The 16,436-nt window shown below is 45.9% G+C and overlaps 1 protein-coding gene across 1 annotated transcript; it reads right to left on the bottom strand.

Moving 5' to 3' along the window:
- Positions 1-2,971: 2,971 nt before the first annotated feature.
- Positions 2,972-5,037, bottom strand: LOC143799385 (disks large-associated protein 5-like). The gene has a single exon (XM_077281150.1). The coding sequence runs from the start codon at positions 5,000-5,002 to the stop codon at positions 2,972-2,974; it is 2,031 nt and encodes a 676-aa protein (XP_077137265.1). The 5' UTR covers positions 5,003-5,037.
- Positions 5,038-16,436: the final 11,399 nt, after the last annotated feature.

The raw sequence follows: 16,436 nt of genomic DNA, 5'->3' as shown, positions 1-16,436 counted from the left end.
TATAGGTATCATACATATCCTCCATCCCATAGTCCCATGCCCACATACCCATCACACATCCTCCATCCCATAGTTCTGTACCCCTATACCCATCATACGTATCCTTCATCCCATAGCCCTGTGCCCATATACCCATCACACAGCCTCCATCCCATAGTTCTGTACCCCTATACCCATCATACGTATCCTTCATCCCATAGTCCCATGCCCATATACCCATCATACCATTCCTCCATCCCATAGTCCCATGCCCATATACCCATAATACATATCCTCCATGCCATAGTTCCGTACCCATATACCCATTACACATCCTCCATCCCATAGGTCCATGCCCATATACCCATCATACATATCCTCCATCCCATAGTCCCATGCCCATATACCCATCATACACATCCTCCATTCCATAGTCCTGTGCCCATATACCATTCATTCATAACCTCCATCCCATAATTCCGTGCCTATATACTCATCACACATTCTACATCCCATAGTCCCATGCCCATTCAGTCATCATACATAACCTCCATCCCATATTCACATGCCCATATACCCATCACAGATCATTCATCCCATAGTTCTGTGCCCATATACCCATCATACATATCCTCCATCCCATAGTCCCGTGCCCATATAAACATCACACATCCTCCATCCCATAGTCCCATGCCCATATACCCTTCATACCGTTCCTTCATCCCATGTTCCCATGCCCATATACCCAACACACATCCTCCATCCCATAGTTCTGTGCCCATATACCCATTATATCATCTTCGGCATGGCAACCATTCTGACATCATCGTCGCTATGGCAACTTATTATGACATCACTGTCACCACGGCAACCATTATGACATAACTGTCACCATTACAACCTATTATGACATCGTCACCATAGCAACCATTATGACATCACCATTGCAACCTTTTATGACATCATCATCACCATGGCAACCATTATGACATCATCTTCGCCATGGCAACCTTTATGATATCATTGCCATGGCAACCATTAGGGCATCATCGTTGATACACAAACACATACACTCATTTTTATATTTATAGACTAGCTGAAGAGCCCGGAGTTGCCAGGGCATAGTAACTAACTGTGGTTAGTTAAAACAAATTGTAATGATTATTCTCCATCCCATAGTCCCGTGCCCACATACCCATCAAACAAATCCTCCATCCCATAGTGCCATGCCCATATACCCATCATACACATCCTCCATCCCATAGTCCCATGCCCATATACCCATCATAAAATTCCTCCATCCCATAGTCCCGTGCCCATATACTCATCATACATATCCTCCATGCCATAGTCCTTTGCCCATATAGCCATCATACATAACCTCCATCCCATAATTCCTTGCCCATATTCTTATCACACATCCTACATCCCATAGTCCTGTGCCCATTCACCCATCATACATAACCTCCATCCCATATTCACATGCCCATATACCCATCACACATCCTCCATCCCATAGTACAGTGCCCATATGCTCATCACACATATCCTCCATTCCATTGTCCGATGCCCATACACCTAACAAACATATCCTCCATCTCATAGTCTCGTGCCCATATACCCCTCATACATCCTTCATCCCATAGTCCCGTGCCTATTCAGTCATCGTACATAACCTCCATCCCATATTCACATGCCCATATACCCATCACAGATCCTTCATCCCATAGTTCTGTGCCCATATACCCATCATACATATCCTCCATCCCATAGTCCCGTGGCCATATAAACATCAAACATCTTCCATCCCATAGTTCCGTGCCCATATACCCATCATACATATCCTCCATCCCATAGTCCCATGCCCATATACCCATCACACATCCTCTATCCCATTGTTCTGTGCCCCTATACCCATCATACATATCCTCCATCTCATAGTCTCGTGCCCATATACCCCTCACACATTCTTCATCCCATAGTCCCGTGCCTATTCAGTCATCGTACATAACCTCCATCCCATATTCACATGCCCATATACCCATCACAGATCCTTCATCCCATAGTTCTGTGCCCATATACCCATCATACATATCCTCCATCCCATAGTCCCGTGCCCATATAAACATCAAACATCTTCCATCCCATAGTCCCGTGCCCATATACCCATCATACATATCCTCCATCCCATAGTCCCGTGCCCATATACCCATTATATCATCTTTGGCATGGCAACCATTCTGACATCATCATCGCTATGGCAACTTATTATGACATCACTGTCACCACGGCAACCATTATGACATAACTGTCACCATTACAACCTATTATGACATCGTCATCATAGCAACCATTATGACATCACCATTGCAACCTATTATGGCATCATCATCACCATGGCAACCATTATGACATCATCTTCGCCATGGCAACCTTTATGATATCATTGCCATTGTAACCATTAGGACATCATCGTTGATACACAAACACATACACTCATTTTTATATTTATAGACTAGCTGAAGAGCCCGGAGTTGCCAGGGCATAGTATCTAACTGTGGTTAGTTAAAACAAATTGTAATGATTATTCTCCATCCCATAGTCCCGTGCCCACATACCCATCAAACAAATCCTCCATCCCATAGTCCTGAGCCCATATACCCATCATACACATCCTCCATCCCATAGTCCCATGCCCATATACCCATAATAATAATAATAATAATAATTTTTATTTATATAGCGCCAACATATTCCGCAGCGCTTTACAACTTATAGAGGGGACTTGTACGGACAATAGACATTACAGCATAACAGAAATCACAGTTCAAAACAGATACCAGGAGGAATGAGGGCCCTGCTCGCAAGCTTACAAACTATGAGGAAAAGGGGAGACACGAGAGGTGGATGATGACAAGTGCTTTAGTTATTTGGACCAGCCATAGTGTAAGGCTCGGGTGTTCATGTAAAGCTGCATGAACCAATTAACTGCCTAAGTATCTGGTTCTTGATTCTGCAGACTTTCTTCTTCTGGCATACCAAACAGGGATTTTCTTATAGGGGACTTTGCTGGGCTTGGAGACTTCTCCGGTTTCAGGTCTACTGCAGCTTCTTCTACGCAACTTGTAATTGGCGTTACAGAGTTCTGGGCAATTTTCTTTGTTGATCTCGGCGTTTTTGGCCGAGAAGAACAGAGATTTCTGCAAAGACTGCCGGGGACTTTGGCAGGACTCTCAATCCTAAAGAATCCGGCATCAAATACGATGGGGTCCACTTGCACTGGGATTACTGGCGCCTCCGCTTCAGAGGTCGGATCCTCAGTTTTAACTTTATTTTTCATTGCAGCTCTAATGGCAGCGAGGCGACTTCTGGCGGCCGCTTTCCCAATATCTTCTTGGTTCGATTTCCCGGGTGCTGCTGGACACATTTTTTTCCTTACAGCCTTTTTAGCTTGAGTCTGAACTGTATTTTGCTGCCAGGCATTTTCTTCTAGTTTTCCAAGATTAACAAACTTTTTATTCACATCTTCAATCTGAAAATAGATCATATCCCAAAAGCCATCGAGATCCGTACATGTAGTTTCCTTCTCCCCTCTCTTAAATTCACAATTGTCAACCAGTCCCTCAAACTGCTTAAACCGCTCGGTCATCAACAGTCTTGTTTGCCCCACTGTGGTTCTGATCAGGTCTTTGGCATCTTCTGGAATATCCATGTCAATCCTTTTATCCCAGACGCTACACAACAGTGTCAGCTTCTGAATCTCAGACTTCAAGATGTCCCTGAAGTATGGCACTTCGTGCAGAGGCTCCTGTGCTGGTATGGTCTTCTCCTCCATGCTTGGCTCACAAGGTGGTGGTGTCAGTGCCGGACTGGTGTGTGGGGCAGAACTGGCACCACTTGTACATTCTACTTTATCTGGGGGAGAAGCATTTACATTCTCATCCTGCTTTACTTTCATGGTTATAGGTGATGGTTCAGATGGAAACACAGAATCAGTCTCTTCTGTATTATGTTCTCGTATAACCACAAAGTCCCTCCTACCATCCTGGGGACTCGATTTAAAAGTAGGGGTCAGAAATGCATTGGCCTTGTTAGGAGTCATGGGCTGAAACTTGAATGTAGACAATCCGTCCAAAGGCTGAAAGACAAAGTTGTCTGGAGCGAAGGACGGCACTCGCAACCTTTCTTTAAGGATGGTTTCGAGCTCTTGCGCTTTTTCAGGAGCTCGATCAACTACAGGAGGCTTACTTTTATCAACGGCCATCTTTGGGTTGGTCTCCCTTGTAACCTGTGGTTTGGCAGCTGAGGCCTTTTTCACTGGTGCTTTGCCAGCAGTTGTGGCAGTTTTGGAGGTTGCATTTGCAGCCGATCTTGTGATTCTTGTAGATTGATTGGAAACTTTGTTTTCCTTTTCATTCTTTCTCAGGACGGACGTCTGTCCCCGACTTTTTGGAATTGCACCATCTACTCTGCTGTTCAGCACGTTTACAGGAACGGTCTGGGTGCGGGTCTTGTTAGCGGGAGGCTCCATTATCGCTGTGGACCGTGTAATTCTTGTTACGCTGGGTGCAGCAGGCTTCTCTTTCACTTTGGCACCAGTCTGGATTTTGAGGACAGGAATAAATGATTCCTCCGGCCTGTAGATCCCACATTTAAAGATGCCTTTACTGGCTTTTTCTCGTTGTTCCTTCAGTTTCCTCAGTTGCTTCTCTTCTTTGTAGCGCTGCAACATCGCCCGTCGTTCATCCTTGATGACCTGCTCTTTTGTTCTTCCTTGATTTCCCGGCTGATTTTCAGACCCTCTTACATGGCAGGACTCGTTCACCTCCACGACCACCGTCATGTCCTGCTCCTTTATAAGGGAGACATTGGCGTCTGCCAACGACAGGCCCCGACTCTTCCCGAACTCCTTGTGTCTGTTCTCCTTCTGTGATATGGATTTACGTCGAGAGACTTTGGCTCTTAGGTTCTCCAGGCTCATGTCCTTCTTATATCGGCCTGAAAACTTGGAGCGAGCCTCCATTTTGGTTTTGTTACGGGATCCCGGGACCGAGAAGTCGCCTCAGTATGTAGCAGTACAGACACAGAGTGCTATTAACTGCATAAAGTGTATGAGAACATGTAATAAAAAAAAGGATTAACATGATCGTTAAATGGCGTAGCGAGAAAAAAATAAAAAAAACGCCAAAACTATGTTTTCTTGGTCGCCGCAACATTGCATTAAAATGCAATAACGGGCGATCAAAAAAATGTATCTGCACAATAGTGGAATAATTAAAAATGTGAGCTTGGCACGAAAAAAATAAGACATCACCCAACCCCAGATCACGAAAAATGGAGACGCTGCGGGTATCGGAAAATTGTGCAATTTTTTTTTTTTAGCAAATTTTGGAAAATTTTTCACCACTTAGATAAAAATGGGTATTATACCTACCGATAATTCGGTTTCCAGGAGTCCATCCCGACAGCACGCTGGAGGACGTCCTCCTCCCCCCCGCAGGGACAGGAAACACAACACGAGAGGCCAAAGGCCCCAGTCCCGTGCCCATATACCCATCATACACATCCTCCATCCCATAGTCCCATGCCCATATACCCATCATAAAATTCCTCCATCCCATAGTCCCGTGCCCATATAAACATCACACATCCTCCATCCCATAGTCCCGTGCCCATATACCCATCATACATATCCTCCATCCCATAGTCCCGTGCCCACATACTAATCACACATCCTGCATCCCATAGTCCCGTGCCCATATACCCTTCATGCCGTTCCTTCATCCCATATTCCCATGCCCATATACCCAACACACATCCTCCATCCCATAGTTATGTGCCCATATACCCATTTTATCATCTTTGGCATGGCAACCATTCTGACATCATCGTCGCTATGGCAACTTATTATGACATCACTGTCACCACGGCAACCATTATGACATAACTGTCACCATTACAACCTATTATGACATCGTCATCATAGCAACCATTATGACATCACCATTGCAACCTATTATGACATCATCATCACCATGGCAACCATTATGACATCATCTTCGCCATGGCAACCTTTATGATATCATTGCCATTGTAACCATTAGGACATCATTGTTGATACACAAACACATACACTCATTTTTATATTTATAGACTAGCTGAAGAGCCTGGAGTTGCCAGGGCATAGTATCTAACTGTGGTTAGTTAAAACAAATTGTAATGATTATTCTCCATCCCATAGTCCCGTGCCCACATACCCATCATACACATCCTCCATCCCATAGTCCCATGCCCATATACCCATCATACACATCCTCAATCCCATAGTCCCGTGCCCATATACTCATCATACTTATCCTCCATGCCATAGTCCTGTGCCCATATAGCCATCATACATAACCTCCATCCCATAATTCCTTGCCCATATACTTATCACACATCCTACATCCCATAGTCCCGTGCCCATTCACCCATTATACATAACCTCCATCCCATATTCACATGCCCATATACCCATCACACATCCTCCAACCAATAGTACAGTGCCCATATGCTCATCACACATATCCTCCATTCCATTGTCCTATGCCCATTTACCTAACATACATATCCTCTAACCCATAGTCCAATGCCCATATACCAATCACACATCCTCCATCCCATTGTTCTGTGCCCCTATGCCCATCATACATATCCTCCATCACATAGTCTCGTGCCCATATACCCCTCACACATACTTCATCCCATAGTCCAGTGCCCATATGCCCATCACACATCCTCCATCCCATTGTTCTGTGCTCATATACCCTTTATGACACCACTTTCGCCATGGCAATAATTCTGACCTCATCATCACCATGGCAACTTATTATGTCATCATCACCATGGCAACCATTAGGACATAACCATCACCATTACAAACTATTATGACATCGTCACCATAGCAACCATTATGACATCACCATTGCAACCTATTATGACATCATCGTTACCATTGCAACCATTATGACAACATCTTTGCCATGACAACCTTTATGATATCATCGCCATGGCAACCATTATGATATTATCATTGATACACACACACATACACCCATTTTTATATATATAGTCTAGCTGAAGACCCAGGCGTTGCCCGGGCATAGTAACTAGCTGTGGTTATTTATAACAATTTATCCCATAGTCCCGTGCCCATATACCCATCATACATATCCTCCATCCCATAGTCCCGTGCCCATATACCCATCATACACATCCTCCATCCCATAGTCACTTGCCCATATACCCAACACATATCCTCCATCCCATATTTCTGTGCCCATATACCCATCATACATATCCTCCATCCCATAGTACCATGCCCATATACCCATCACACATCCTCCATCCCACATTCCCGTGCCCATATACTCATCTTACACAACCTCCATTCCATAGTCCCATGCCCGTATACCCATCCTCCATCCCATAGTCCGGTGCCCATATATCGATCATACATATCCTCCATCCCATAGTCCCATGCCCATATACCCATCACAAATCCTCAATCCTATAGTTCCGTGCCCATATACCCATCACACATCCTCCATCCCATAGTTCTGTGCCCATATACCCATCATACATACCCTCCATCCCATAGTCCACTGCCCATATACCCATCATACATATCCTCCATCCCACAGTCCCATGCCCATATACCCATCACACATCCTCCATCCCATAGTTCTGTGCTCATATACCCTTTATGACATCATCATCACCATGGCAACCATTCTGACATCGTCGTCGCTATGGCAACTTATTATGACATCATTGTCACCTTGGCAACCATTAAGACATAACCGTCACTATTACAACCTATTATGACATCGTCACCATAGCAACCATCATGATATCACTATTGCAACCTATTATGACATCATCGTCACCATGGCAACCATTATGACATCTTCTTCGCCATAGCAACTTTTATGATATCATTATTACCATGGCAACCATTAGGACATCATCGTTAATACACAAACACATACACTCATTTTTATAAATATAGACCAGCTGAAGAGCCCGGCGTGGCCCAGGCATATTAACTAACTGTGGTTAGTTATAAGAAATTATAATGATTATCCTCCATCCCATAGTCCCATGCCTATATACCCATCATAGAAATCCTCCATCCCATGGTCCGGTACCCATATACCCATCATACAGATCCTCCAGCCCATAGTCACATGCCCATATACCCATCATACACATCCTCCATCCCATAGTCCCATGCCCATATACCCATCATACCCATCCTCTATCCCATAGTCCCATGCCCGTATACCCATCATACATATCCTCCATCCCATAGCCCCGTACTCATAAACCCATCACACATCCTCCATCTCATAGGTCTGTGCTTATATACCCATCATACATATCATCCACCCCATAGTCCCGTACACATATACCCATCACACATCCTCCATCTCTTAGGTCCGTGCCCATACATCCATCATACATATCATCCATCCCATAGTCCTGTGCCCATATACCCATCAAAGATAACCTCCATCCCATAGACCCGTGCACATATACCCATCACACTTCCTACATCCCACAGTCCCATGCCCCATTCACCCATCATGCATATCCTCCATCCTATAGTCCCGTGCCCATATACCCATCATACATATCTTCCATTCCATAGTCCCATGCCCATATACCCATCATACATATCCTCCATCCAATAGTCTGAAGCCCATATACCCATCACACATCCTCCATCCCAAAGTTCTGTGCCCATACACACCATCATACATATCCTTTATCCCATAGTCCTAAGCCCATATACCCATCACAAATCCTCCATCCCATAGTTATGTACCCATATACTCATCATACATATCCTCCGTCCCATAGTCCCGTACCCATATACCCATCACACATTCTCCATCGCATAGTCCAGTGCCCATATACCCATCATACATATCCTCTATCCCATAGTCCCATGCCCATATACCCATCACACATCTTCCTTCCCATAGTTCTGTGCCCATATACCCATTATGACATTATCTTCGCCATGGCATTTATTCTCACCTCATCGTCACCATAGCAACTATTATGACATCACCATTGCAACCTATTATGACATCATCGTTACCATGGCAACCATTATGACATCATCTTTGCCATTGCAAACTTTATGATATCATCATCGCCATGGCAACCATTATGAGATCATCATTGATGCACACACATACACTCATTTTTATATACACTCACCGGCCACTTTATTAGGTACACCTGTCCAACTTCTTGTTAACAGTTTATTTCTAATCAGCCAATCACATGGCGGCAACTCAGTGCATTTAGGCATGTAGACATGGTCAAGACAATCTCCTGCAGTTCAAACCGAGCATCAGTATGGGGAAGAAAGGTGATTTGAGTGCCTTTGAACGTGGCATGGTTGTTGGTGCCAGAAGGGCTGGTCTGAGTATTTCAGAAACTGCTGATCTACTGGGATTTTCACGCACAACCATCTCTAGGGTTTACAGAGAATGGTCCGAAAAAGAAAAAAAATCCAGTGAGCGGCAGTTCTGTGGGCGGAAATGCCTTGTTGATGCCAGAGGTCAGAGGAGAATGGGCAGACTGGTTCGAGCTGATAGAAAGGCAACAGTGACTCAAATCGCCACCCGTTACAACCAAGGTAGGCCTAAGAGCATCTCTGAACGCACAGTGCGTCGAACTTTGAGGCAGATGGGCTACAGCAGCAGAAGACCACACCGGGTACCACTCCTTTCAGCTAAGAACAGGAAACTGAGGCTACAATTTGTACAAGCTCATCGAAATTGGACAGTAGAAGATTGGAAAAACGTTGCTTGGTCTGATGAGTCTCGATTTCTGCTGCGACATTCGGATGGTAGGGTCAGAATTTGGCGTAAACAACATGAAAGCATGGATCCATCCTGCCTTGTATGGAGCATCTTTGGGATGTGCAGCCGACAAATCTGCGACAACTGTGTGATGCCATCATGTCAATATGGACCAAAATCTCTGAGGAATACTTCCAGCACCTTGTTGAATCTATGCCACGAAGAATTGAGGCAGTTCTGAAGGCAAAAGGGGGTCCAACCCGTTACTAGCATGGTGTACCTAATAAAGTGGCCGGTGAGTGTATATAGACTAGCTGAAAACCCAGGCGTTGCCCGGGCATAGTAACTAACTGTGGTTATTTATAACAAATAATAATATTATCCTCCAACCCATAGTGCCATGGCCATATACCCATCATACATATCCTCCATCCCATAGTCCAGTGCCCATATACCCATCATACACATCCTCCATCCCATAGTCCCATGCCCATATACCCATCACACGTCCTCCATCCCATAGTCATATGCCCATATACCCATCATACATATCTTCCATGCCATAGTCCAATGCCCTTATACCCATCATACATATTCTCCATCCCATAGTCCAATGCCCATATACCCATCACACATTCTCCATCCCATAGTTCTGTACCCATATACCCATTATGACATCATCTTCGCCATGGCAACCATTCTGACATCATCGTCACTATGGCAACTTATTATGACATCATTGTCACCATGGCAATCATTATGACATAACCATCACCATTACAACCTATTATGACATTGTCACCAAAGCAACCATTATGACATCACCATTGCAACCTATTATGACATTATCGCCACCATGGTAACCATTATGACATCATCTTTGCCATGGCAACCTTTATGATATCATCATCGCCATGGCAACCATTAGGACATCATCGTTGATACAAAAACACATACACTCATTTTTATATATATAGACTAGCTGAAGAGCACGGCATTGCCCGGGCATAGTAACTAACTGTGGTTAGTAATAACAAATTATAATGATTATCCTCCATCCCATAGTACTGTGCCCATATGCCCATCATACATATCCTCCATCCCATAGTCCCATGCCAATATATCCATCACACATCTTCCCTCCCATAGTCCTGTGCCCATATACCTATCATACACATCCTCCATTCCATAGTCCCATGCCCATATACCCATCCTCCATCCCATAGTCCCTTGCCCATATGACCATCATACATATCCTCCATACCATAGTCCCATGCCAATATACCCATCATACACATCCTCCATTCCATAGTCCCAAGCCTATATACCCATCCTCCTTCCCATAGACCCATGCCCATGTACCCATCATATATATCATCCATCCCATAGTCCCATTCCCATATACCCATCACACATCCTCCATCCCATAGTTCAGTGCCCATATACCTATCGTATATATCCTCCATCCCATAGTCCCGTGCCCATATACCCATCACATATCTTCCATCCCATAATCTTGTGCCCATATACCCATCATGCATAACCTCCATCCCATAGTCCCATGCCCATATACCCATCACACATTCTCCATCCCATAGTTTCATGCCCATATACCTATTCTGACATCATCTTCGCCATGGCAACCATTCTGATATCATCGTCGCCATGGCAACTTATTTTGACATTATTGTCACCATGGCAACCATTATGACATAACCGTCACCATTACAACCTATTATGACATCATAGTCACCATAGCAACCATTATGACATCACCGTTGCAACCTATTATTACATCATCATCGCCATGGCAACCATTATGACATCATCTTCGCCATGACAACCTTTATATCAGCGTTGCCATGGCAACCATTATGACATCATCATTGATACACACACACACATACACTCATTTATATATATATATATATATATATATATATATATATATATATATATAGATATATCAATTTTATTGTAATACATTTTTACAAGTAAAATACAAAACATACATTTAAAAACAATTAAAAAGCCATTAAGGCTGATGTAATTAACATCTGGAGGACCCAATTTGAGCCATCCAGACTCCTCCACTGTGTGTACTTGATGTAGGCGAAAAATATATATTACACACCAGAAAACAAACCTGAGTTCAAAAAGAACTGACAATTAGTACAGCTTATAATAACAAACTGAATAGGTAGTTAGTCTTAAACAAAGAAGATATACAAGTTCTATTGTAGTGAGCTGGCCGGCTGTGACTGTTCTGTTATCATTGACGTAGAATCTGTGACAGACACTGCCCCCGTGTGGCCAGAAGTTATACCTATGCCAAATGTGATTACAGAGAAACAAAATGTATTGGCTAAACTCCCCCCTGTTATGTCATGTGACCAGGAAGGGAAGGGGGAAGAAGAAGAGCCCGGGAAACCAGTCGGTGCAGAGAGAAGTTTGTGTGTGCTGGCCTCCTCCTGTTGATGCGATATAGAGGATTGCCTGGAAGATCTCTCTCTCTTGGAAACTGACATCAAGATTGTTCACAGCTCCCACACTGCAGAGCACTCAGCGGTGACATCTTCACAGATCCTGGAGCCCATGAACTGTAAGCGGGTCCTCTATTGAGAGGCCGAACATTCCACCCTTACCTGCTGAACCCCAAGGATTACAGTCTGGACCTGAGAGACAGGGTTTTGTTCACTCCCTGTTGTTTTCTCCTCGGCTGGAACGTCTCCCTGCAGTGACAGACAGAGACGTGGGAAGATAACCTCCTGGAGCAAAGGAACTGGTAACGTGTGGATAGGGACAGTGAGGGAAAGTTTGTTATTACACGTTATTTCTGTGAATAGGCATATTTTGTACTGTCTATTATTGTGTTCCGCTGTGTTAATGAAAATGTATAACAGTAAAGATACGTTTGTTAAAATGGAATCTGAGTGTGGAAGTTTTGCTGGGCCAGATCATGGATATGCATGGGCGGCCTTGCCCTCGGTCACTTCATCTGGCGTAGTCGGCAGGATCTGTGCCCAGCAGGATTCCCACCCAGGCCCAGTATACAGTCAGAAACCGCCGCCGGTGTCCATTGTAAACCAGGTCAGGAAATTTGGCGGGCGAAACTACCCCGTACCAGAGTGGGCGGAACAAGTGCGGATACTGGGAGAAATGTATAATATTGACCCTAAGACCTTGGCAGAAATGGCGGTACTGACGCTAGAGGGGGAGGCATGGACGACAGTCAGACTGGAGACGGTCAGGGGGCAGCGTGTGTTGGAGGATTTGGTGCAGGTGCTAGAAAAGACCTATGGACCTACTACGTACCAGGGAACACTGCGATACCTGTTCTTCAGACGGACACAGCTTGAATGTGAGGACATTCCCCAATATGCAAATGCCCTTCAGGTACTCCTTGAACAAGTCTGTGCAAAAGGGGAACAACTGGCTACTATAGCTCCTCGTGACCTGGTACTGAGAGACCAATTCGTTATAGGGCTGAGAGACCAGTATCTTAACCGTACGCTACAGGACTTGATTCGGATGACGCCGACTCTCACCTTCGCTGAAGTCAAGCAGGAAGCCATAGAACGTTCTAGGGGACCCGTCATGGATGTGGGGACTCAGAGCGCTGCGTGCAGATCCATATTAAACAGTAAACAGCCCAACAGTGACACCGAGGAGCTGAAACAGATGGTAGCAGATTTACAGCAACAGGTGTCACAGTTAACACTAGAACGACAGAGAGACCAGCGGATACGACCTAGCCGTCCCGCGGGACTGTGCTGGTCATGTGGTGACCCTCGCCACAGGGCGAATCGTTGTCCTCAATGAACAAACCATCAGTTACCACGACGAACAGAATATCGGCTACATCCACAAGCAGAGCCACCACGCCAGGTCTCACCACAATGGCCGCCGTTAAACTAGACACCCCTGCAGCTGAGGTTCGAGCAGCAGGGGGGGACAGAGAACGGGGTGTAGAAAAACAGAACCAGCAACGGAGTACTCTTGCCTCGAGTAGTCCTATACTTGAAGTTATTCTGGAGGGAGTTGCGGTGCAAGGATTGATGGACACTGGGTGGCTAGTGACCACGATCTCTGAACAGTTTTATGAAAAGTACCTCAAACCAAGGACTGCTTGTGATCCAGATACCACCATTAAGATAATTGCGGCTAATAACCTACCCATTCCAGTAACCGGAGTCGCCTGGATGGATACGAAGGCCTGTGGACAAGACCTAGGGAAACGAGGAATCGTCATTGTCAAGGAAGGCTTCGGCTCCGAGACCCCAGTAATAATTGGAATGAATATCTTGAAAGACCTGGATCTTATGCTGTTGACAAGAAAAGGGCCCAAGTACTGGCAGAAAGTTACCAAACATAAACCGACTCGTCTGGCGTTCCAGCGCGTAATCCGGACCGTTGGCCTTCAACAGATGGCAAAGGAACAACTACCCCTAGCAGCCATTAAAGTGCCCCGCTGTACTCGGATTACTTTGCCCGCTGAAAAAGAGACAGTCATTTCCCTGCCTCTTAACACCAACCGACAACTTGAAGGAGTTGAAGTGTTAATCGAGCCGAGGGCTCCAAGTGGGGGTAAGCTAAACCCACTAGTCGCCCGCACCCTAGCTGTCGTGAGGAACGGAAGAGTCCCTGTCAGGCTAAACAACACCGCAGACGTAGGTGTAGCTCTCGAGGCTGGCACGCAACTTGCCAGAGTATATGCTCTACCCACAGAAGTGAACCCCATGGGACCCTTACAATTCACCCCGTCTACAGAAGATGGCTGGACGGTAACTGTCTCAGCCATAAATGCTCAAGCAGATGATGAAGACATTGGGCGAAAACTACTGGAAAAAGTACAACTGGACCCATCCCAGTACACAAAACAGGAAGTGTCTCAAATGGAGAAACTACTGCGAGAACACCAAGACTCCTTTGCAAAGCATGACACCGACTTCGGGTACAACACCAGTATCCAACACGAGATTCCCACGGGCGATGCTGCCCCTATTCGCGAGAGGTACCGACAAATACCACCTCAACAATACCAGGAGGTGAAAAGCCTCTTAGAATCTATGCTACACGCCGGAGTGGTGCGGGAAAGCCAGAGCCCATGGGCTGCACCCGTGGTGATAGTCAAAAAGAAAGATGGATCCCTGAGATTTTGCGTAGACTACCGTCGGTTGAACGCTTGCACGATCCGGGACTCCTATCCACTCCCCCGGATCGAAGAGTCACTGACCGCCCTGAAAAAGGCCAAATATTTTTCGTCTCTAGACTTGGCCAGTGGATATTGGCAGGTCCCCATGAGTGAGAAGAACACAGAAAAGACCGCCTTCATCCTTCCTATGGGCCTGTACGAGTTTGACCGGATGCCATTCGGCTTGAGTAACGCACCAGGGACCTTTCAGAGACTGATGGAACGCTGTCTGGGAGATTTCAACTTCGAATTCACGCTGATATACCTTGATGACATCATGGTATACTCCGCCACCTTTGAGGATCATCTTCACAAGCTTGGCAAAGTGTTCCAGCGCTTGAAGAAACACGGCTTGAAGTTGAAGCCCAGCAAGTGCCGTCTATTCCAGCAGGAGATCGATTACCTGGGACACCGGATCTCGGCCGAAGGTGTCCAACCCTCTCCAGAGAAGATAGCAGCTGTCCGAGAGTGGCCACAACCAACTACCATCAAAGAGGTCCAGGCTTTCCTGGGGCTAGCGGGCTATTACCGCCGATTTGTCAAGGACTTTGCCTGGCTTGCGGAACCACTGCATGAGACCCTCCGAGGGACCGCGAACAGTCCCAGAGGACGACACATCAGCTGGGGGCCCGACCAAGAAAGATCCTTCCGGGCGCTTCAAGCTGCTCTGACATCACCCCCTATTCTGGCATTTGCAGACTACACCTTGCCGTTCCAGTTATACACCGACGCCAGCCTTCAAGGTCTCGGGGCGGTCCTCTCCCAAGTCCAAGATAACAAGGAACGCGTAATAGCCTATGCCAGTAGATCCCTCCGTGACACCGAAAAGAACCCCGTCAACTACAACTCTTTCCGCCTGGAACTCCTGGCCCTGACCTGGGCTATGAGAGAGAAATTTGCTGGCTACCTGACAGGGGCGGAGGTGCTGGTTGTGACAGACAACAATCCTCTTGCCCACCTAGAAAATGCCAAACTAGGGGCAATGGAACAGCGCTGGATGGCAAGGCTCTCTAGATTCCAATACAAAATTAAATACAGAGCGGGGACGGAGAATCAGAATGCTGACAGCCTTTCCAGAGTGACCTCATCCCCGCCAGTGGGGAACCGGGATGAAGAGTTGGAGGAAGATGAACTGCCCGACTTTGCCCGGCTAGCTAAACAAATAGAAGATAGCCACCAGTATGCTGTAGGCGGGATCGAAGCCGTAGCGGGGTCCCCCCTGTCCCAACAAGAATGGGCCAAGCTTCAAGATCGAGACCCTGAACACATCTTACTGAAACAGTACGTGAAGACACAAGAGAAACCACCCTCCGAAGTAAGAGCCCGACTATCAACCAGGGCTTCTGCCCTACTTGCCCAATGGGATCGGCTGATCGTGAAGGATGGAGTCTTGTATCGCAGGG

Source organism: Ranitomeya variabilis, chromosome 1 (assembly GCF_051348905.1).
Source record: "Ranitomeya variabilis isolate aRanVar5 chromosome 1, aRanVar5.hap1, whole genome shotgun sequence".
NCBI lineage: Eukaryota > Metazoa > Chordata > Amphibia > Anura > Dendrobatidae > Ranitomeya > Ranitomeya variabilis.
Note: the sequence above shows the minus strand (reverse complement) of the source record. Positions and strands in the feature narration are given on the sequence as shown.